At 52.5% G+C, this 21,578-nt stretch overlaps 2 protein-coding genes across 2 annotated transcripts; both read left to right on the top strand.

Moving 5' to 3' along the window:
* Positions 1–6,622: 6,622 nt before the first annotated feature.
* On the top strand, positions 6,623–8,092 carry FOXC2 (forkhead box C2; the record flags this gene model as incomplete). Its single annotated transcript, XM_082290308.1, has 1 exon — positions 6,623–8,092. The coding sequence occupies one exon, from the start codon at positions 6,623–6,625 to the stop codon at positions 8,090–8,092; it is 1,470 nt and encodes a 489-aa protein (XP_082146434.1).
* A 6,430-nt stretch (positions 8,093–14,522) lies between these two features.
* Positions 14,523–15,407, top strand: FOXL1 (forkhead box L1; the record flags this gene model as incomplete). Its single annotated transcript, XM_082289906.1, has 1 exon — positions 14,523–15,407. The coding sequence occupies one exon, from the start codon at positions 14,523–14,525 to the stop codon at positions 15,405–15,407; it is 885 nt and encodes a 294-aa protein (XP_082146032.1).
* Positions 15,408–21,578: the final 6,171 nt, after the last annotated feature.

The raw sequence follows: 21,578 nt of genomic DNA, 5'->3' as shown, positions 1-21,578 counted from the left end.
GCGGAGCCTCCGCCCTAGCCACGCCCCCTCCGGGTCGCGCGGCCGCTACGGCGGCGCTGAGGGGTCAAAACGCCTCGAAGGCGAAGTGGGGGAGGCAAGGTGAGGGAAAGTCTCTCAGGGCCCCGCTTGTTTCTGGAATTAAACATAAAAAAGGCTGAGCTGGGCCGTTAATGTGAGACTGCTGCCCGCATTATACAAACACCACAGGCTTTCCATCATGTCTTATGGCTGGGGGTAAAAACCCGCCCTGCTTTTTGTAAAATAATCCCTGCCCATTAATTATTTTTCCATTTAAAATTGGCTGGTGGTGAATAAAACAATATCCAGCCTCTTCGTGGGTTTCCCAGACTGCCGGCTTCCCGAAAGTTCACTTCTTGCTCGCCTTTAATAGAATAATAAATGATTTGTTTGCATGATTTATTATTTCTAGAATTAGTGCATTCGACAAGTATCCCAAGAAGAGGGAGGACGTTGAGAATCCCGACATTCCTGAGCGGAGTGGGATGGAGGGGTCATGGGAACAATGAAACAAGGAAGGTTTATTTTAAAGTGTGGCGGCGAAGGGGGGAAATGTCCTTGGAGTTTGCGCTTGGCTTGGATGCTGCGGATCCTCATCCTCGTCAGAGCCGACTGTGGCTGTGCCAACCCCAAAAAGCGGAACAAATTCGGATGCTCCTCTCTGAACACTTGCAGACGGAGCTGGGCAGATGCAAACTCCTTTTCTCACTGTTGAACTGAATTTTTTTTTTTTTTTTCCCCACAAAGGCCAAGACTGCTGAGTTCAGGGAGTTCAGGAGTCTTTCCCCCTCCAGCGCTGAGTGATATCCAAATTTGGATTAATATCAGCATATTGGTGTCAGGAAAATCCACAAACGCCAGAGGTTTTTGTCCAGAAAGGAGACAGAGGAGTCCTGCAATTTTATTAAAATGAAGGGAGAGAGTCCACTGTGCACATACCAGTGGGGTTTTCTCTCTCGAGGTTTCGGAGGGCGCAGCCTCCCTTTATCCCGAACTCCCGGCCGCACGTTGCCCTCTTCCCTTCCCCCCCTTGGCTGAGGTACCAGGAAGGTGCAGCCTTCCCGAACCGCCTGCCCCATATCCCCCCTAGAACCTGGCATTTTACCCCAAAGGTCAGAAGTTCAGAAGGTCTGCTTGTGCAGACCCACTTGGCTATTTCAGGAGCCAAACTGTCTGGGCTCTGCACCCAACCGGCTGCCCAAAGTCAGCAGAGACATGAAGACCCATTCCAGAGAGTTCAACACCCATCAAACTGCTTGTGAAGACACTGGCACACATCTTTCCTCTCATTGGGATAAATGCTGTGGTGAGGCTTCACCTTTTCACTCGTAAGCATCCAAAAAAATAAAATAAAATAAAATAAAAGGTTTGGAGTCCTGGTCCTACAACGGGGTTTGGGAAGAGCCTTTCCACTCGCTCTCCGAGTGCTGCTGGAGCCAGTGGGAATCCTTCCAGGCACAACAGACCACCCATGTGGAGCTGGGCCGAAATGTTTGAAGCTCATTCCTGCACTTCCTACTCACGGAAAACTCCCAGTGACTTCGCCGTCTCTGCGGGGAGTTGGGGATCAGGCCTTGGGTGAGCAATTTACGCTGCTGGGGCTGGGCTGGGAGTGCCAGCACTGCCTGTCCACTATCACCCAAAGTCCCCACCCCAGCTGGGGCTTGTTTCCACCCCAACACACCCCCCTGTGAGGAAGGGAGAGCGAGGGGGGGAGAACAGTGCTGGTAATTAATCCATTAACAACCAAGCAGGGCTGAGATCCTTCTAGACCACCTACATCTCTCTCCAGCCATGCTCAGCAAAGCTGTTCCTTCTGTGGATTTGCTTCCAGAAAAGAGGCCCTGAGCTGTTTGCTACAAATCAGGGTAGTTTGCCTTAAAAAAAATGAGGGGTTTGCTGACAGGTGGCATCTTTTCTGCTGGTTCAATTCTCTTTTTTTTTGTCTCCACAGGGCTGAAATTTGCTCCAAATTCCTTTTGCAGGGTCTTTTCTGTCACTGCAGCCTTTAGCATCAGCTCCAGCAGCCTGGAGCAGCTCATACGGATGGCACGGGAAAGCCTCTTTCCCTTGGGAAGCAGACAGAGCTACCACATCTTTAGAAATTAAATTAGGCTTTGGATGTGCCTGAACCACTTTTAAAATCCATTTTTACCAAGCTGAATCAAATATTTCAGTGAAAGAGGTGAAAAAGATCCGGATTTTGAAACAAACGAAACGCAGCTTGAAACACCCACAGTTTGTGGAAACACCTAAAAAAAGGGAGGGACATATGAATCAGATTAATCCAGACCCTGGGAAAAACGCAGGCAGAAACATCTTGTGCTGTAGGAATCACTCCTTGGAACTGCAGGCTGAACACACCAGGCCAGCCACAAAAATCAGCCCGAATTCACCCAGAAAGAAGCATTAAACCAGCCATAATGCCCTGCTTAATAATACTGAAATTTAAAACTAGGCTACAGATTTTAAAGGCAAGAGGTTTTAATGAAGTTTTCAATAGTCAGGTACTAGAAACTGGTTTATGGGCCACTGTAAAGTGGATTTCCACGTGTGAATAAAGAGTGTGTGAGTGAATTGTTGTGCTTATGGAATAACCTGGTGAAGGAAGCACCTTAGGGCAGCTGGAGTAGGTCTGGGCCAGTTTGAGCACAGCAATGGCTCCTGCTGCTGGAAAATTGGTGTGGATCAGCCCCCTGCAGTCAGAGATTCCTGCCCTCTCCAGTACAGACGCTCACCAGTACAGATGGAAAACTGGGGAAAATTTATGTGCATCAATGGGTCTTGATTGCACCGGTGCCAGACAGAGCCTGCCTTTCTCTCTTTCCTTCTTTCTTTCTTTCTTTCCTTCTTTCTTCTTTTCCTTGCTCTTCTCTCTTTCTTGCTCTCTCTCCATCTTTTTTCCTTTTTGTCTCGTTCTCTTTCCTGCTTTCCTTCTCTCTTCTTTCTTGCTTTTTCTCTTCTTCTTTCATTCTTTCTTCCTTTATTTCTGTCTTTCTCTTTCTTTCATTCTTTCTCTTCTTCCTTCCTTCTTTCTTAATCTTTTTCTCCCTCTCCTTCTCTCTCACTCCTTTCATTTTTCTTTCACGCTTTCCCTCTCCTTTCCTTCTTTCTCCCTTTATTTCTGTCTTCGTCTTCCTTCCTTCCTTCCTTCCTTCCTTCCTTCCTTCCTTCCTTCCTTCCTTCCTTCCTTCCTTCCTTCCTTCCTTCCTTCCTTCCTTCCTTCCTTCCTTCCTTCCTTCCTTCCTTCCTTCCTTCCTTCCTTCCTTCCTTCCTTCCTTCCTTCCTTCCTTCCTTCCTTCCTTCCTTCCTTCCTTCCTTCCTTCCTTCCTTCCTTCCTTCCTTCCTTCCTTCCTTCCTTCCTTCCTTCCTTCCTTCCTTCCTTCCCTCTTTCCTTCCCTCTTTCCTTCCCTCTTTCCTTCCTTCCTTCCCTCTTTCCTTCCCTCTTTCCTTTGCTGTTTCTTCCCTACTTTTCCTCTCTGCCCCCTTCTTTTCTCCACTCATCCTCTCTCCCACACTTCTCCCTCTTTCCCCTTTTCCCGCTCAGTCTCTCATTTGTCCCCATCTCTGCCCCGTGTCCTGTCCCCGTCCCAGGCCGGCCGGGCGGTGCCGGGGAGCGCTGCAGTCCCCGCGGTGTCCCCCGGGGGGCGACACACGCCGCGCGGAGCCCCCGCGGGCAGGTGAGCCCGGAGCGGCCCCGGGAACGGCCCGAGAACAGTCCCGGGAACGGCTCCGGGAACGGCCCGAGAACAGTCCCGGGAACGGCCCGAGAACAGTCCCGGGAACGGCTCCGGGAACGGCCCGAGAACAGTCCTGGGAACGGCTCCGGGAACAGCCCGAGAACAGTCCCGGGAACAGTCCCGGGAACGGCCCCGGGAGCGCCCCGAGCGCTGCGAAAGCTCCCCTGGCGCTCCCGGTAAAGGCTGCGAGAGGAAAACCGGCGGCTCCCCCGGGGAAGCGGGCGAAGGGAGCCCCGCGGAGGGAATCCCGCTTTTCCAAGCGCCTCCCGCTCTCCTCTCCCTGCGCTCCCCTGTTTGGAAACTGCGTATTTTTCATAGTGCCGGTTTTTTTTTTTCTTCTTCATGCCATTCGAATTTTAGGGCTTTTCCGAGCCCGCTGGTTCAGTCTCTGCTCGGTGCCCAGCTGCAGCAGGCAAAGAACTTTTGCTGCTGCCGGGGGTTCTGTAGAAATTAATCTCGGTAAAGTTTTCAGCCGAGGGGAGGTAAGATTCCATCAAGGATATTTCTCCAGGCTTCTAGGAAGGGACAGCGCTGGGACACCGCAGGGGTGGCTTTGCTCAAGCTCTGCATTTAAAAATTCCTGAATTTTCAAAACTTATATCGTTAAAGAAATCCCATGTTCTTGTGTACGCCAAGACACAGCCCAAGTTGTAAGGAGAAATATGATTTATTTGAAAACCGAACATAAAAGTGTGAAGTCGTTCTCAAATTATTCCAGAAAAAAAATAAAAGTTTTCTCTTATGACCATACCTTTACATGAAAAGTATCAGCTTATCTCGCTGAATTCACTATTTTTTTTTCACAAACAAAATATCCCCGGACGTTTTCTCGGAGGATGATACCCTCCCCGAACATTCCAAATTATTTCCATCAAAATGAAATAACAGTTTTGAAGTGCCCGGAGAAACTTCCCAATCCATTTTTCCATCGCAGATCATTTTTAACCATCCCTCCTTGTAGAGGAGCTGCCTCATAATTTATTTTTTTTCCCTCCCCTCAGTTATCGCATAAAATCGTTTCCTTTCTTATTAAGAAGATCTCCGGTAATTAACAGCCTCGCCGGGTTCCCACGGCCGGAGCCGGCTGCGGTCTCGTCCCCACCGCCCGGGCTGCGAGCGGGAAAGGGACCCTTGGTCTCAGCAGCCAGCCAAAATCCCAGCCCGACTTTGGGGGAAAAAAATATCTTTGTTTAAAGCCTTACGAAACCACACAAATTGCGAGGAGGGAAAGGCAGAATTACAGTGTAAGAAACCCAAAAAATCACCGCTTAGGAATCAGAGCGGCAGCAGCCAGGCTCGGGGGAGGCGGCGGCAAGGAGCCCGGCCGAAGTGACAGCGAATTCATTTCAACCTTAGCTTGGTCTTTTCGGGCTCGAATCGATTTTGCAGCGCTATTTTTGATTATAAATATATTTTGATTTTTTTTTTCCCTGCGGAGCGGGGAAATCGCTGGTTCCCCACCTTGGTTCCTTCACCCTGCAGATCCGCTTTTCTCTCGGGTGGAACAGAACAATTCGCAGCGCTTTCCCCCAACACTTGAGTTTACACTTGGTCACCATGCGTCCCTAATTGTCCCACTCTGATTGCCTCTAATGAACTCATTAGGGAGAAGGCAGAGGGGCGGATTTCACAGGCACAAGAAAATCCGCCTCAACGCCCGGAACGAAAAAAAAATAGACGCTTAAATGTGCTCTCTGTTTATTGTTGGTTTTGTTGGTTTTTTTTTAATAATAATAAAATATCCCCAAATTGCCCCAAAGCGGCAGAAGAACCTCTGAACCCGCAGCGACGGCGCCACCGGGGCCGAGGAGCGCCGCGATGTCACCGCCACCGGGCGAGCACCTCGGGACGGACTCGGCGGCCTCTCCCGAGGAATTTCACTTAAATACATTTAAAAAGGCGAACGCAGGAGCTGCCCGGCACAGGGACATCGCGATACCGGCACTACGGGGCAACAAGCGCGGTGTCTCCGCTCCCGCCATCCCCGGCATCAACCTGCCTGCAAAAAGTGCTTCAAAACTTCACCGTTGGCCGCGGCACGGGTAGCGGGCAGATCCCCCGGCCGGGGCGGCTCGGCTCGGGGCTCTTTTTGGGGCCAAATCGTTAAAACCTCAGGGCGGAGGGGGCTGTGGGTGCCCGGCGCGGGGCTCGGCGCGGCCCGGGAGCGGCGCGGCCCGGGGCGCGCGCGGGGGCCGCTCGCCAGCGCCGCCGCGTCCCGCGCTCCCATTGGCTGCGGCCGCGGCACCGCGCGCTCCCATTGGCTGGCGGCGGCGGCGGGGGGCGGGGCCAGCGGGGAGTAAAAGCGCGGCGGCGGCGCGGGGCGAGTTTTGAAGCTGCGCAGCGCGGCCGGGAGGGAGCTCGGCGGCTCCCGCACCCCTCCGGGGGCTCCGGAACGCTTCGGGCCGTTGTTGTGACAAGGACTGGGTTTTCCGCAAGGCTGCTTTTTCTTCTTTTTTCTTTTTCAATTTTTTTTTTCCAACTTTTTTTTTTTTTTTAAAAATTCTTCATTTTTGTTTTGTTTTCTAAAATTCCCTTTTCCTGCGAGAACAGGCCCCCCCAGCCCAGCTCCCCGCAGCAGTGCCCGCCGCCGCCGCGGGCCGTAGGCGTGTGTACAAGAATCACAGTCATACAGAGGGAGGGAGAGGCCGCCAGAGACCACCCTGCCCCCGGCGACCCGGAGGATGCCGCTGCGGTGCCGCTGCTAGAGGACACGCTGGGATTGAGCTCGGCTCCGAGACTCTCTCTCTCTCTCTCCCGCTCTCTCCCTCTCTCCCTTCTCCGCAGAGGGGTCCCGGACGGGGGTGAGGCCCTTCCACCCTCCTCCTCTTCCTCCTCGCCTGCCCGGCCGCGGGAAGCCCCTCTCCATGATGCAGGCTCGCTACTCCGTCTCGGACCCCAACGCTTTGGGAGTGGTGCCGTATTTAAGCGAGCAGAATTACTACCGGGCGGCCGGGACGTACGGCGGCATGGGCAACCCCATGAGCGTCTACTCGGGCCACGCCGAGCAGTACGCGGCGGGCATGGGGCGCTCCTACGGCCCCTACCACCCGCACCAACCCACCGCCCCCAAGGACCTGGTGAAGCCACCTTACAGCTACATCGCCCTCATCACCATGGCCATCCAGAACGCCCCCGACAAGAAGATCACGCTCAATGGGATTTACCAGTTCATCATGGACCGCTTCCCTTTCTACCGAGAGAACAAGCAGGGCTGGCAGAACAGCATCCGCCACAACCTCTCCCTCAACGAGTGCTTCGTCAAGGTGCCCCGCGACGACAAGAAGCCGGGCAAGGGCAGCTACTGGACCCTGGACCCCGACTCCTACAACATGTTCGAGAACGGCAGCTTCCTGCGCCGCCGGAGACGCTTCAAGAAGAAGGATGTCTCCAAGGAGAAAGAGGAGGCCCGGGAACGGCTGCTGAAGGAGCAGCCCAAGCCCCCCGGGCTGCCCGGCGCCGACCTCCCTAAGGAAGCCTCCTCCTCCTCTTCCTCTTCCTCAGCCTCGGCGCCGGCCTCCGAGAAGAAGGTGGTGATCAAGAGCGAGACGGCGTCTCCCGAGCTGCCCGTGATCACCAAGGTGGAGACGCTGAGCCCGGCCAGCGGCGGGGCCCTGCGGGACAGCCCCCGCAGCGCCGCCTCGCCCCCCGCCGCCGCCTCGCCGGAGGCATCGCTGCCCGAGCATCACCCGGCCGGCAACGGGCTGCCGGGCTTCAGCGTGGAGAGCATCATGACCCTGCGGACTTCCCCCGCGGGGGACCTGAGCCCGGTGAGTGCCGCCTCGGGCAGGACGGGCGGCGGGCTGGCGCTGGGCTACCCCGCGGGGCAGCCGTCGGGCTACAGCGCGGCGTGCAGCCAGGCGCTGGACACTAGTGGGAGCTACCACTGCAGCATGCGGGCCATGAGCCTCTACAGCGGCGACAGGCCGGGCCACATGTGCGCTCCGCTGGAGGACGGGCTGGCCGAGCATCCCACCGGCGCCCCGTCGCCCCTCGGCACGCTGAGCCTGCCCGCGGGGCAGGACGGAGCGCTGGGCACCGGGCATCCCCACGGAGGCGGCGGAGGCGGAGGGGCTGCGGGGGGACAGCCGCCGGCCTCCTGGTACCTCAACCACGGCGCTGAGCTGAGCCACCTGCCCGGGCACACTTTTGGCTCTCAGCAGCAGACTTTTCCCAACGTGCGGGAAATGTTCACGTCGCACCGGCTGGGGATGGAGAGCGCGGCGCTGAGCGAGCACCAGGTGAGCAGCAACTCCGCCTGTCAGATCCCCTACAGATCCGCGCCCTCCCTATATCGCCACGCCGCCCCCTACTCCTACGACTGCACTAAGTACTGAGTAGCCGCCACCCCCCGCCTAGGCCCATCCGAAACAAACAAACAAAAAGCTTAAAAAAATTATTATTAATAATAATTATGAAAAAATGATCGGGAGAAATAAACCCACACCAAACGCAGAAAAAAAAGATGACAGCTTCCCCATGAACCTTGTGGCCACCACAGTTTTAAGATCCCAAAAGCCCCGTTTTGGGCCTCCTTAAATCCGGACAAGTATGTTTTACTTGAAAAAGGGGGATCTCTCATTTGAAAAAGGAAAAAAAAAAAAAAAAAGAAAAAAAAGAAGGAAAAGGTTAAAAAAATTATATATATATATGTCTATCTAAAAGTGGCAAATTTTATATGCTAAAGTATAGGGGGTCTCAGAAAAATAAGTTATGGACCAATATCACAACGACCATTTATACGTTTTAAAAGGAAAAAAAAAAGTTTATAAATATATATATAAATATATGTCCTGGGTATTTTTGAAGTTCTCTGTTGTGCTGTAAAAAATGTGTGGATTTCTAATCAGGCTGATTTTCAGAGCCATTAATATAATATTTAAAGTTGAGTTCACTGGATTATTTTTGTCTCGCCCAACGGTTCCTAACTTCCAAATTAATGACAAGTGATTTCTTCTTCTGTGTACAATTATGCAATAGATTTTCTTTCCTTTTAGAGCTGTTCTTTTCGCAAGATGAGGAAATAATTTATTTTTTGCTGGTGGATTTTTTTTTAATGAAAAAAAATAGACAAAGTATCTGATACTTTTTTATTATTATTTACGACGTGTGATGTTTTGTATCATAGATTTCACCTTTACCATTCCTAAGGACTATTTGCTTTAACCTGCTTCGAAGTTCGTTTGTCTTATGTGGTCCTAATTGTTGTACTTACCTTAAAATAAATCCATGCTGGTTTTTTCTGCTCCAAGTCTGGCGCTTCTCTGTGTATTAACTGGGGGTTTCGTGCAGGTTTTTTTCTTTCTCCCTTCACCTTTCCTTCACGCAGAAAACGCGGCGCTGGTTGTTTTTAAAACAAAGTCGTTTTCCTGAAGGTTTCTGAGGATTCTTTCTTGGAGAAAAGGTTGAATTCACGTGAAGAGCCGGAATTGTTCAGCTGGGGAGGGGGGGGAAGGAAAAGCACCTCGGGGGCAGCCGGGGCTGAGCCCCCTCAATCCCGAATCCCTGCTGCCTTGAAATTTAGGGAGTTTTCCCCGGCCTCCGATGGGGAAAACAGGAGGCACAGGGAGGGGAATTTCTGCTCCTCTCGCCCCGTCCTTGCGAGCGCGGCCCTTGCGCGGGGCTCGGAGTCTCTGCGCCCGGAGCCGCCTCTTTCCAGGACAGAAAACAACCCCCCCCTAAAAATACGGTTTATTTATTTATTTGCTTTTCTTGAAAGGAATCCCGAGTGCCCGGGTGTGAGAGCGATCACTTAAACCCGGATTCGCTGCGGCGTCTTAAAAAACAAGGTGGAAAGTTCACTCGAGAATCATTTCACAGTTTTGAAGTGCTCTCTTGTTTGAAGGATTGGCTGATTTTAAACTTCCCTTTATCTATTTGAGCTCCTGTTCGCAAGGCCGGGCACTGCCAGATATTCTTGTTTTTCCCAAATCATCCTTTAACCTGTCCGGGGAACTTTAATCCAGGGCAAAATGCAGGATTTAGCAATCCTGAAAGCCTGGGAATGCCGGCAAAGCCTGAAGCAGAGCTTAGGAGGTTTTTGAAACTTTTCAAACCCAGCTCACTGGAGCCAGGCTCCTTTCCCAGCTTCTAAAATCACATCCATCCAGCATTTCCAGGGAATAACTCCCAACCGTGCCCCCACCCCAGCTCCCGCAGCCCTCCAGTGCTCCCCGTAGCCCTTTTTTTTGGGTTATACCCACGTCAGGCTGTTCAAATCGATGATCTAAATTGGTTTTGACCGGTTAAATTTCGCCTGCGCTTGAAAGTTGGCAAAAAGCACCGAAACTCTCGATTTAAATGAGAAAAAAACGTCTGAGCCTCACTTGATCTGTGTTTTAAGGAACGTTCTTGTAAAAAAAAGCTCCTGCAGTTTTTCCTGGCTCTCAGAGGGTGGTTTTTATTTAATTTTATATTTTCTTCTTTTTTCTTTTTTTAATGAAATAAAATCTGAAACGCTATCTTAATAAGAGAAAATAAATAGTGTAAAGGATAAAAAAAAAAAAAATAGGGTGAAAGGGAAATAAAGAGAGTAAAATGGTGAGAAGAAAATAAATAGGGGGGAAAAAACCTAATTGGGAAAGAATTCTCCCCTGGTCCAGACCCTCTTCCCGTGGGATTTTTTCCTGCGTGGATCCCGGGGACGCTGGCGGGGAGATGACTGAAGTCAGGTGCCTGCTGTGGGTTTTCCCACACTCGTCGAGAAATCCCGGGATCGCCTCTGCTCCCACATCTTCCAACCCGGGCGCTGGGCACCCTTTTCCTCAGGCAGGGATGGGATGCCCAGGGGATGCGGTGCCGGCATTCGGGACACCGCCAGGGCTCTGCAGCCTCCCCCCGGCTGCTGCTGGACACTTCCTGGGGATCCCCCTTCCCCTCAAAGCTCCTTTTTGGTGTTTCTTTCCGCACCTCGCCCCTGTAGGACGCTCCCGCACGGGATCTGCGCCGCTCCCGTCCCCTCTCCCCTCTTTCCCGTCCCACTGGAGAGCTCCTGCCGGGGCTGCGAACATCGTCCCTTTGCTGTGCCCCGTCCTGCCCCTGTCCCTTGTCCCCAGTCACCCCCAGCACCCCGCGGGGAGCCCTTTGGGGTGGGCCGCTGTCCCGGGGGAGGCGAGAGCCACGTGCGGGACGCGGGGATCCTTTTGGGACTGTGTTTGAAAGCTGAGATCGGCAGCTCGATAGCGCGATCGGAGTCTGTCGCGACAGGTGACTCCAGCCCTGCCGGAGCAGAGGGGAGGGAAGGAAGAAGTGAAGGAAGGAGGAAGGCCCAGGGTAACTTTTGAAGGCGGCAATGAGCAGATTTAGCTCTGCAGCCCCTCGAAGGATAAACCCCCCCATAGCCCCTCTCCCCGCAGGTCAAGGGGGCCAGGCTTCACCCCGGGGACTGGCTGATGCTGCTGCGTGGCCGGTGGCCCCAGGCCGGGACTCAGGGTGGCTCCGGGTAAAGGATGAGGACGGTGGATGGATTTCATACATATATATGTATATATATTATTGTATTGCCATTCACCACCGGGTTTCCAAACCTGTCCAAAACCCCAGACAGTTTCGGTTTTGGGGAGAAGAGCCAGCGGTTTTCCACCTCGTCCCCCCCGGGAAGGTCCTTCCAGTCAAGGAAGCGTTTCCCTGGTGTTCCAGGCCCCGGGTGAAACGTATTCCCTTCAGGAATTCCCCCGGGCCTCCGCACAGTCCAGCAGGAGCTGTCTCGTTCGTCCCAATTAATCCCACCTTCCCTAAAGTTCATGGGAAGGCACCGGCCAAGAGGTTTTTGGGGAAGGCCACGAGCTCTTCTGTCATTTTGGAAGGGACTTTGCAGAAAATCCATACTCGGCACTGGAAGGCCGGGAGAGAAGGAAATACATCCCTGATCCCGGGGCAATACCGGGCGACCTCGCATCTCTACAGCACCGGGCTCGGCCAGGGGGCGAGGGGCGAGCAGCTCCCGCCGGGAGCTCATTCCTGAGGGAGCCCAGGCCGGGATGCAGCGGGGAGCACTGATTTACACCCCTGCTCCCCCCCATCCCGGGATGCAGCAGGAGTGGGGAGTTCTGATCCGCACCCCTTCTCCCCTCCAAGACTGGGATGCAGCCGGAGTGTGGAGCACTAATTTTTGCCCTGTTCCCCCATCCCGGGGTGCAGCAGGAATGGGGAGCTCTGATTCACACCCCATCTTCCCTCCAAGACTGGGATGCAGCAGGAGTGGGAAGCACCGATTCGCACCTCTGCTCCCCCCATCCCGGGCTGCAGTAGGAACGGGGAGCACTCATTTGCGCCCTGCTCCCCCCCGGGGCTCCGGGAGGGACCTCTCCTCGCTGCTGCTTTAAAAGGGGCTCGTCAGCTGCAGAGGAGGGGAAACCCATCCAGGAGCGCCTCCATCGCCGGCTCCGCGTTGTTTGTTTTTCTTTTTTCCGTTCAGGGAGAGAGCGACGGTACCGACAGCATCAACGAGAACCCCGCTCTGTCGCTTCCCCGGCCCCCCCGCAGCCGGCGGAGCCTCTCGGAGGGCCGATCCCGTGCGGATAATGCAGCGAGCTCCAGCGATGCCGCCGGCAGGAAAGGGATAACAGGGATAACAGGGATAACAGGGATAACAGGCAGCACATGAGCCGGGAAGAAGGAACGGAGAGAAAAGCCGCATCCCCGCCTCCAAGGATTTCCCACCGCCAAGAGGGGAAAACAAGGGAGGAAGCAAGAATTTTACTGGGGGAGGGAGCTCAGGGAGCGCGCGGGAGCCCGTGCGACTGTCCTGCCGTACACGCGAGTATTTATTATTTCACTAATCCGTGCCTGGAGTGTCTCAAGGAGCGGGGCACTCCCCGAGGTGGGGAGAGGAGGGGGGCTGCTCTGAGGATGCGCCGGGCGGGTCAGAGCAGCCGCGCTCTGCTCCATCCCTCCCCGGCGAGGATGCTCCAGGGGCGGGGAGGCTGCCCGGGGAGCGCTGGTCCCCGGTGTCGAGAGGCGGGGAGCCCCCAAATCCCTCCTTTTACACATCTCTTTTTGTTTATTTGGGGATTTATTGCGCTTTTGGCAGGGCGGCTGGGTGCTGCAGCTCCCGGGGGCCGGCGGGGGTGCGCAGGGCGGGGGAGGGATGCGGAATTACCGGCGAGGGCGGTGTTAGAGGGGGGAATTCCCCTCCCACGCGTGGGCCCGGCCAGTGAGAGGGGAGACCCCCACACCCCCGCCCGAGAAGCCGCCTCCCTGAGCACCCCGGCTGCGTTTCCCAGGCTCTCCTGGCTGCTTGCAGCTTTCAGGCCTCATCTGCAGCTCCACAGCATCGCGCTGGGTTTTACCCCGGGGATGAAACTCCTTCTCCCGGCGGGGCAGCGGCAGTGGGCGAGAAATCCCGCGGGTGAAGGGGAACTTTCAGGGAAATCCGGGCGTGGGGAGGCGGAGGCATCGCCAGGGCCGGGTGCTGCTGGGGGACACCCCGGAGCTCGGCTTTTACCTCTTCCCCCGCCAGGTAAAAATCCCAGCAGGCTCGTGGGAGCTGCGCTGTTGGGATATCTCTCTTTCAAGGAGAAAGGATCCCCCTCAGGCCTCTTCTTCCCTGCCCCGGAGAAAAGATGCTTCACGGAACAGAGGCTCCCGAAGGTCTCAGCCCGCGGGGGGCCTGGGGATACAGGCGACACCTCCAACTGCATCGGAATCCCTCGGGGCCTCGGATTAAAGCTGTTACGTCAGTGAATTAAAAAAAAAAAAAAAAAAATCCAACAACAGAAAACACAGCCCCAAACCTGGACGTTTATACAGAAAAAGAGCATCACAAATTCCTAATGTAAGCACCGGCCAGCTGTGTGCACTTGTAAAGTTGTTATAATCCCCCTCCTTGTTATAAACAGGAAAGTACATAATATAAAGCAACAGGCCCGCATTCACAAATACTGACCCTCCTCCCCGCGCCTGCCAAATTCCCCTTTTTCTGCAGTCTCCCCCGGCGCAGCTCTGCCTGCTCGGGGGTCTCTTTTCGCTGGTCCCTGGGGGTCTCCTTGGGGTGGAAAGCCGGGTCCCTGCAGCGGGAGGTGCAAAGGACCCCTCCACCTCTGAGCCCCCCTTCCCTTTTCCTTCCTCCCGATCGCAGCTCTGCCTCCTCCTCTCATCCACCCCTTTCTCTCCTTTCTTGATTTTTTTTTTTTTTAATTTTCTTGTTGTTTAATGTCCCAGTTTTGCTGCGGGGATCCCTGGGCGCTGCTCCCCAGCTCCAGCAGTGTACATCCTGCTCTGCTGTGTGTGCTTACAGCGTCAAAGGGTGGACGTGATATTTCAAACATCAGATCAGTGCGTTTATATATTGGGTGCCCGGAAATTTTTCCAAATAAACACAGCTTGATTCGACTTGGGTGGGCAGACTTATCAACAGACTAATTCTATAAACAAATGAAGGAATAACCCGGAGACCATTGGCTGGTACCAGAGAGACACGTGGAGAGTGCTCGGAGTTTTGTAGCAATGAAATTTTAATTAATGTGGGTGGGCTGAGAACACAAACGACTGTTTATCAGAGACAATTTATTTTCCAGCGCTAAGTCAACATATAATAGCAAACTTACAACAATTATTTAACTTTTTTTTTTCCTCCTTTTTTTTTTTTTTTTTTTTTTTCTTAAGAGCTATGAAGCAGGGACAGAGGCAGAGCGAGCTCCTTCAGGCAGGGCTGGGAGCTGAGCTCGCACAAACAGCTCCCCGGTGGACTCGTCCCACGTTCTTGCACTGCCCCGTCCCTTCGCTCGGCTCCGAGGGGGAAGACGCGGAGCTGGGAGCCCGCCGGCGATGAGCCACATCTACGGCAGCCACCTCTCCCCCCTGGGCAGCCCGTCCATGGTTTACCTGCCGGCCGCGCTCGGCTTCGCCCCCGGGGGAGCGATGTCCCGGCAGGACCCCCCGCAGAAACCCCCCTACAGCTACATCGCCCTCATCGCCATGGCCATCAAAGAGGCTCCGGAGCAGAAGGTGACCCTCAGCGGCATCTACCAGTTCATCATGGACCGCTTCCCCTTCTACCACGACAACAAGCAGGGCTGGCAGAACAGCATCCGCCACAACCTCTCCCTCAACGACTGCTTCGTCAAGGTGCCCCGCGAGAAGGGGCGGCCCGGCAAGGGCAGCTACTGGACCCTGGACCCGCGGTGCCTGGACATGTTCGAGAACGGCAACTACCGCCGCAGGAAGAGGAAGCCCAAAGCCGCGGCCCCGCCGGACGCCAAGGGTGGCGAGCAGCCGGGGCCGCCCGCTCGCCCCGTCGAGCCCAAGCGGGCCAAGGGCAGCGCGGCGGCAGCGGCGGCCCCGGGGGACGCGGGGGTCCCGCGGCCGGGCGGGGGGACAGCGGCTTCCCCCGGGGGGCCGCCCCCGCTCCCCGCCGCCGCCGCCGCCGCCCCGCCGCACAAGAGCGGCCCGCGGGGCCGCAGCTTCAGCATCGAGAGCATCCTGGCGCAGGGGCTGCGGCCGCCGCCCCCCGGGGCAGCCCCCAAGGCGGCCCGGGAGAGCCCCGCCGGCTGCCTCGGCGGCTCTCTGGTGGCCAGCGGCGGCTTCGGGCCGGCCCTCAACGCCTCTCTCATGCTCGACTCCCAGGTGCACGGGAGGCTTTACCACATCGGCATCCCCTTCCTCTCCTGCTTCCCTCTGCACTTCTCCGAGGCGGTGTTTAATTTCCAGTAGTAGCCCCACAATTAACGCCCCGCGGCCCCGAGCGCTGCTCCGGGGGGCGCGATGGGAGGGAGAGATCGGACTCAGACCTCACCACGCGGGTAAAGACCTAAAAAAAAAAAAAACCCAAAGCGATGTTTTAAAGGTGACTCAGGATTTCAGGGCATTTTCAAGGCGCGTCTTGCTGCGGACTCTCTTTAGCTGTTGCCTCCCACCCCCTGCCAGAGCGACTTTTGAAGGTAAAGCGGCTTTGTTTTCCCGTGGGCGGTGGAGGTCGAGGCAGGCACGGGGGAAATGCCCACGCTGGCCCCCAAGCCCCGTGGGGTTTGCTCTGCACCTTTAGTCTTTGCATCCCTCAGGTTCCTCAGACCAGGTTTCTCTCGAGCCCTTCAGGTCTCTGTTTTCTTCTTTTATTTTCCATTTGAAAACCAAGCCCCATCCCGGGGGAAGGAGGCTGAGATTTGTTTTGCCATGAATACCCACAGGTATTAATAATGCCCAGAATTTTGCCATGAATACCCACAGGCACATAATAATTCCTGCTGTTCCCCACTGGCCTGGTCCTCCCGGTGGGGAAAGGCAGGTAACTGGAGCTGAACGAATGGCAGATCAAGCAACCCAGGCTCATCCTGCACATTCCTGCTTGCTTTGATCCAGCACGGTGTGGAACTGGTTTCCTGCCCAGCACTGGTGCTTTGGAGTATCTGCACAGAGTTTCTCCTCATGGATGTGGCCAAAAAGAGGGGGATGGATGAGCAAACATGGAGATTTGTCTGCTTTCCATATCTTGCTAGGATCAGTTGCTTCTGACCAAAAAAGACTGAGGCAGGGTTGTGGAGGCTGGGACAAATACCAGGGAAAAAAAAAAAAAGACACATCAGCTATGTTTCTAAAGTTTTCTTTTTTCATGAAGAAGGAAGAATCCTGACACATTGCAAGAAATCAGGAATATTTTGTATTTTTGTTTGCCATAAATAGAGGCTTTTTGTATATTAGTGGATAAATGCCCCTTTGGAAAATAAATTTATATTCCCAATTTTCATTATGAAACCAAACCTATATCCAATAAAGGTATTTTTGTTCAGGAGTGTGGCTGGTGTGATGTAAAACACTCCTTGGCTTGTGCTGGAGGATGAAGGAATGGGGCCTACTGCTGGAGGCAGCAAATATCCTGGTGCTGGACCACAAAAAGATGGGAGAGGCTACAAATGGGCTGCTGGGAAATTACCTGTTCCTTGAAACTGATGAAATCTTTCCCAAAATGATTGTTCCTCCTTCTCCATCCAACCCCATCTCAAAAACAAAGCCTGCTCTTAAATGAGCACCTGGATATTGGAAATGTGGGGTTTTCAGGTGAGTTTTGATTCAGTTTTGGCAGAGGAAGGCTGACATCAATTCCTTGACATTTGAACCAGGGTTGCTCATTGCAGCCCAAGGCAAGGAGCTCTCACATGGGGAAGGACAGAAAGCCTCCAAAAGGTGGGAATTGATATTCAGCTTCCCAAAAAAATGATGCTCATAGGCAGATCCCTGGATAGGCCGAGCTGCAGCTTCTCAATGTGAAAAAAGAGAATTAAAAAAGAGCTTCTATTTTTTAAAAATAGATTTGCAAAATAGACTTGATTTTAATAAAATCCTTTATATTCTTCCTATTTCTGACAGCTCCTGCTTGAATATCTATTGAGTGCATTGTTCAAAGCTATGGCACTGAATTAGAAAATGAAGGAACGTTTGTAAAAGGTTGTGAAGGTGTCACTGCTCAGTCCCCACCATAACTCCAGGGCTGGCTGAGTGCTGAGAGGGTTAAAGCTCCCTGTGTGCCACCCCTGGCCCTGCAGTGCCACTCCTGGGTGGCATTAGGGACAGGTACCACTTACAGAAGTGGCCACCTGGCCAGGAGGTTTCAGTTCCGGGCTGGGCACTGACATCACCGGCCTGTTTGGGGTCTGGGAGGTGACATCACCCACAGGAAGCTGCAGGGGGAGGAACGTGAGCCCAGCAGAGACCTCAAATCCTTTCTCCACCCCCTGTGTGGTGATTTGGCCTCGGGGGTGAGGTGGGAGGTTGATGCTGCCTCCCAGGACTTGCCTGAAGGATCGGCATGGAGCCCCAGAGCCTGTTCCCACAGGGATCCTGCATCCCTGGTCTCCCCACAGCCTGGCCCATGGAAGGGTTTTACCTCCCAAAATTGGGTATTTATGCTCTCAGCCACCACTTCTAACCTGTGTCTTCAGCTCCTTTGCTTCCCTTTCTCCTAACTTGGTCCCCCAGCGGTGACCCCCAGTTTTGTCACCTCTCTGCTCCTATTCCAGCCCTCAAAGTACCTTTAGGACCTGAAAACAGGGCTTTTATTCCTATCCCACTCACACACGTGTAGCCTCTCCCCCTCTGAGCCCTTTCTGCACAAGAGCAGTTTTTTAGTGGTCAAAACCAGTGAGTCTCAGTTTAATACACGATGCATATTTTTATCACAGACACATTTTTTTGGAAACCCAGCTTTTTCTGTGCAATGGGAATTCGTTTCTTTGTGAAGCTTTGCTTTGACATTTGATCTTATTTCTGTTTTGGTGGAGTGGAGTGGGACCGAGTACAGCTGCAGCGTTTAAAAGCCACATTGAGCTCGATGTTGGTTTCGCTTGAGAGAGTGAAATTAGTAAACTTAACATGCTCTGCACAAAAGTGACACTAACTCCAGTGAACTCAGAACCCAGTGAACAGCTCTGAGGGGCAATTTGGAATTAATTGGGATCAGGCCAGTGCTGTAACTGGGGATGAATAGCAAGAGAAAGGGTCCTACTGCCAGCAGGCTGGATGAGTAACCACACACGGCTTTTGCACGTCATCTGTTTATAGAGAGGGGAGAAGCCGTGGTACAATAAAAACATACAGTGAAAACATAAAATAAAAACATAAAATAAAAGCACGCAATAAAAACAGCAGCAGAGCAACGAGTGTGCAGTCAATACACCGATTCCTGCCCTTTGGATGGGGCTGAGCATCCTTTAATCCTGTCCACATCCATGTGGATTTTGGTGCTGCGCAGTCAACGTGCCACGGAAATATCAAGGACCTGACAAGCTGCAAGGAATGGGTGCCAATGGTTTCACACCTGCTTCACAAGCCAAAAAAGCAGCTGCCAAGCACAGAACTGCCACCCAGCATTTCACTCATCCCTGGAATCTTCCCCCTCCTGGCTTTCCCAACCTCTCAGGGCTGGCTATAAACACCAGTCTGGAATACTGGGGAGAAGTGGAGAAAAGAGCCTGGGATGCAGAATAAACAGCACACTCCTTGTGTGGGCGATGGAGATGCCTTCCCCTTCCTCTGCAGAGGAATGACCTCTCCCAACACAGCAAGGTTTCCCGTCTCCAGGCTCTGCAGGCAGCTTTACCTCCTAGGAGCAGGGGAGATCACAGAGTGGAAGAGGCTCACAGAGGACTTGTTTGGTTCCCAGAGCGGCTTTGCTCCAAACTCGAGTTTCCTATGAGGGGAACTGAAAACCGGGCATATTAAAATAATTCCGGAGTTTAATTTCTCATAAATGGGGCTTCCAGTCTTTAAACAGGCTCAGTGTGTGTTCTCCTAAAGTTGGTCCCATAGCAGGTATAAAATAGAATCAGGTATTTATGCATGAGCAGAAGACACTTTCAGGATTTGTCACTCGAGGTGTGTGGCTGTCCATGCCTGGTTCTAAGGTGACATCAATCTGAGGGACTTGGGAGCCTCTTATCCTTCCCCCCCCCACCACCCCATTTTAAAAGTTAATTCTCTTTCCATTTTTTACCACAGAATACACATAAAGGAGGGAGCATCCCTTTCCACACCCAAACTCACTGGCTTCCTGCTGACTGCTCCTAAGCCTGGTGTGAGGAGCAGCCAATTCCTGAAGCAAAAAAGGGAAGAAGGATCTGCTTCCTCACTTGATTCATAGCCCCGCACACCCAGAGACGAGATCTCCCAGGAGACAGCGTTCAGGATATTAAACAGATCACATATTTGATTTGAAGTGAAAGACCAAGAAGACAAGATCACAGAATGAGAGGAGTTACAGATGGAAAAGGTCTATGGGGTTATGCAATCCATCAGTCTGGACGTTGCATAATTGCTCCCCACAGTATATTTTTAGTGCTTTATCCAGACAAATCATTAAGTGCTTTAAAATGGGCCAGATTCCTCAAACTCAGTGCGTGCTAAGTCACAGCTGATTTCACTGAGCCTCGCAGCTCCAGCATCTAACAAGACACCAAAAGGAAGTTTTGTGTGGTCAGAGAGAAGAGAACGGGCCCTTCCAAAAGTAATCCAGGCCTGGTTCACTATCCCTCACAGGAATCTTTCCTAAATTGACTGAATTAGACCTCTAAAATCTCATTTTCAGATTATAGCGAATAATACATTATTACTTATTCAGATGTTCGCTTAGGCCAAAGTAAAACATTGCTCATGTTCATGCGAACACAATTTGTTTTAAGCCAGCTTCAAAGCCGGCTCAGCAAAGCGTAAAGAATGTTTATTTAAAATATAGTTGCTAAATTTAGCATGAGCTCAGTTAGCCTAAATCTTCGCGACATTTTTAGAGAGCACATTGCAAATCAGGAATGCATGGAGAAATAAATAAACTTTCCCACATTTTTGGAAATCGAGGAAGAATTTGCGAGCTCTTTCTCGCACGGGCGATTTCCGTGGATTGGAAAGCGCCGTGGAGGACACAAATTTCCCACTGAACAGACAGTTGGAAACACACAACGCTGATCATTTTCACTGCAGTTTCGTTTCAAATAGTGCTCCCGCAAGGAGGAAACAAAAGCTGTCAGCCTTTTTTATAGAAATTACGCAGAGCCACCAACATGTTTCAATATTTACTCAAGCTCTGTGTGAAGCACCGAGAAGCAAATGGAGCTGGGCTTGGCCACGAGCCACATGCAGAGGAAATCTCGGGTCTAGATTAGGTCTTGTGACCTTTCCCAGTAATTCTGATACTGGATTTTACACCCACCTCTTGCACATTGGTTCCTGACATCCCCCAGCTGCATCCTGGGCCGGGTAAAATGCCAGTCTGACTCTGGGCTGGACATTTAGACAGAAAATTTTTATGATTTTCCTTTTCACCTTCCTAAGCTTACACAGCTTAAAGAGTCACATCTGGGCCACCTTTGCCTCAAGTGACATTGCCTCAGAGACACAAGCAAACCCATGATGGGAAGATGAGCAGACATGTGAGGATAAGCAGTTAAATTCTCTTTCATCAGGTCAGTTTTCATCACCTCCCTCCGTCCATCCCATCCTTTGGCTGGTGTGAGTGGAGTGTTTCTGCTCCTAAAGTGGGGGAATTCCAGCTGTGCCTCTCATGGGGCTACAGGGCACAAGGGATGTGTCCCAGTATCCCCGATTGCCTTGGGTGGGATTGGCATCAGCTCCTCCCCAGCACACAGGTGAAATAACGGGACATGGAACAAGACACGGGGTTGATTTTTTTCCTTCCGAAGACAGAGCTTCACCACTTCCACTGTTTTTGGCAGCTTCCAGCATCCTCATCCCGTGACTCAGCTTTCCATGCCAGTGCCAAATCCCACCTGCAGACCCATCCTTCCCAGCCACCTCAGATCTCCCCCAGCTCTCCAGATGAAGCTCTGCAAATCCACTGGCCCAACACGGTAATTCCCAAATCCACAGTGAGCTGGACCCCTTAATTCTTCACTACTTATCTCCAATTGCTTACTAAGGTTCTGTTTTCGTTAGAAGAGCAATATGTAATAATAGTTGTTAAAATAATTGTATTTCTGTTTTTACATCTGTAAAGATTAAGTTAAACAGTATGAAGCCCATTAAACTATTTCATGTCATGCTGCCATAAATTTCCTCCATTCCCATTGCTACTATTATTCCAGAGTAAACTCTGAGATCAAGCTGCTGCCACAGAGAGTTATTTATAGGAGCTCATTCATCAATAAAAACTTCAAAAGAAATCTGTTACTCTTCTATTGGGAAGCCAAAGAAAACTAACATAAAGACAACCCTGTTAAGAAACAAAGCTAAGGAGACCACAAGACATTTAGTTAAGGAAAATCCTGATTTCTAACAAATGCCATGCAAGGAGGGGAAGAGAGAGAGAAAAAAAAAGGAAAAGACTGTTGGCAGCATGAATCCTTTTAAGTTGTTTCACTCTCATTGGATGGTTAAAATAAA

This window comes from Coloeus monedula (genome assembly GCF_965178545.1).
Source record: "Coloeus monedula genome assembly, chromosome: 13".
Taxonomy (NCBI): domain Eukaryota; kingdom Metazoa; phylum Chordata; class Aves; order Passeriformes; family Corvidae; genus Coloeus; species Coloeus monedula.
The sequence above is the reverse complement of the archived record's forward strand: the minus strand, read 5'-3'. Positions and strand labels throughout refer to the sequence as shown.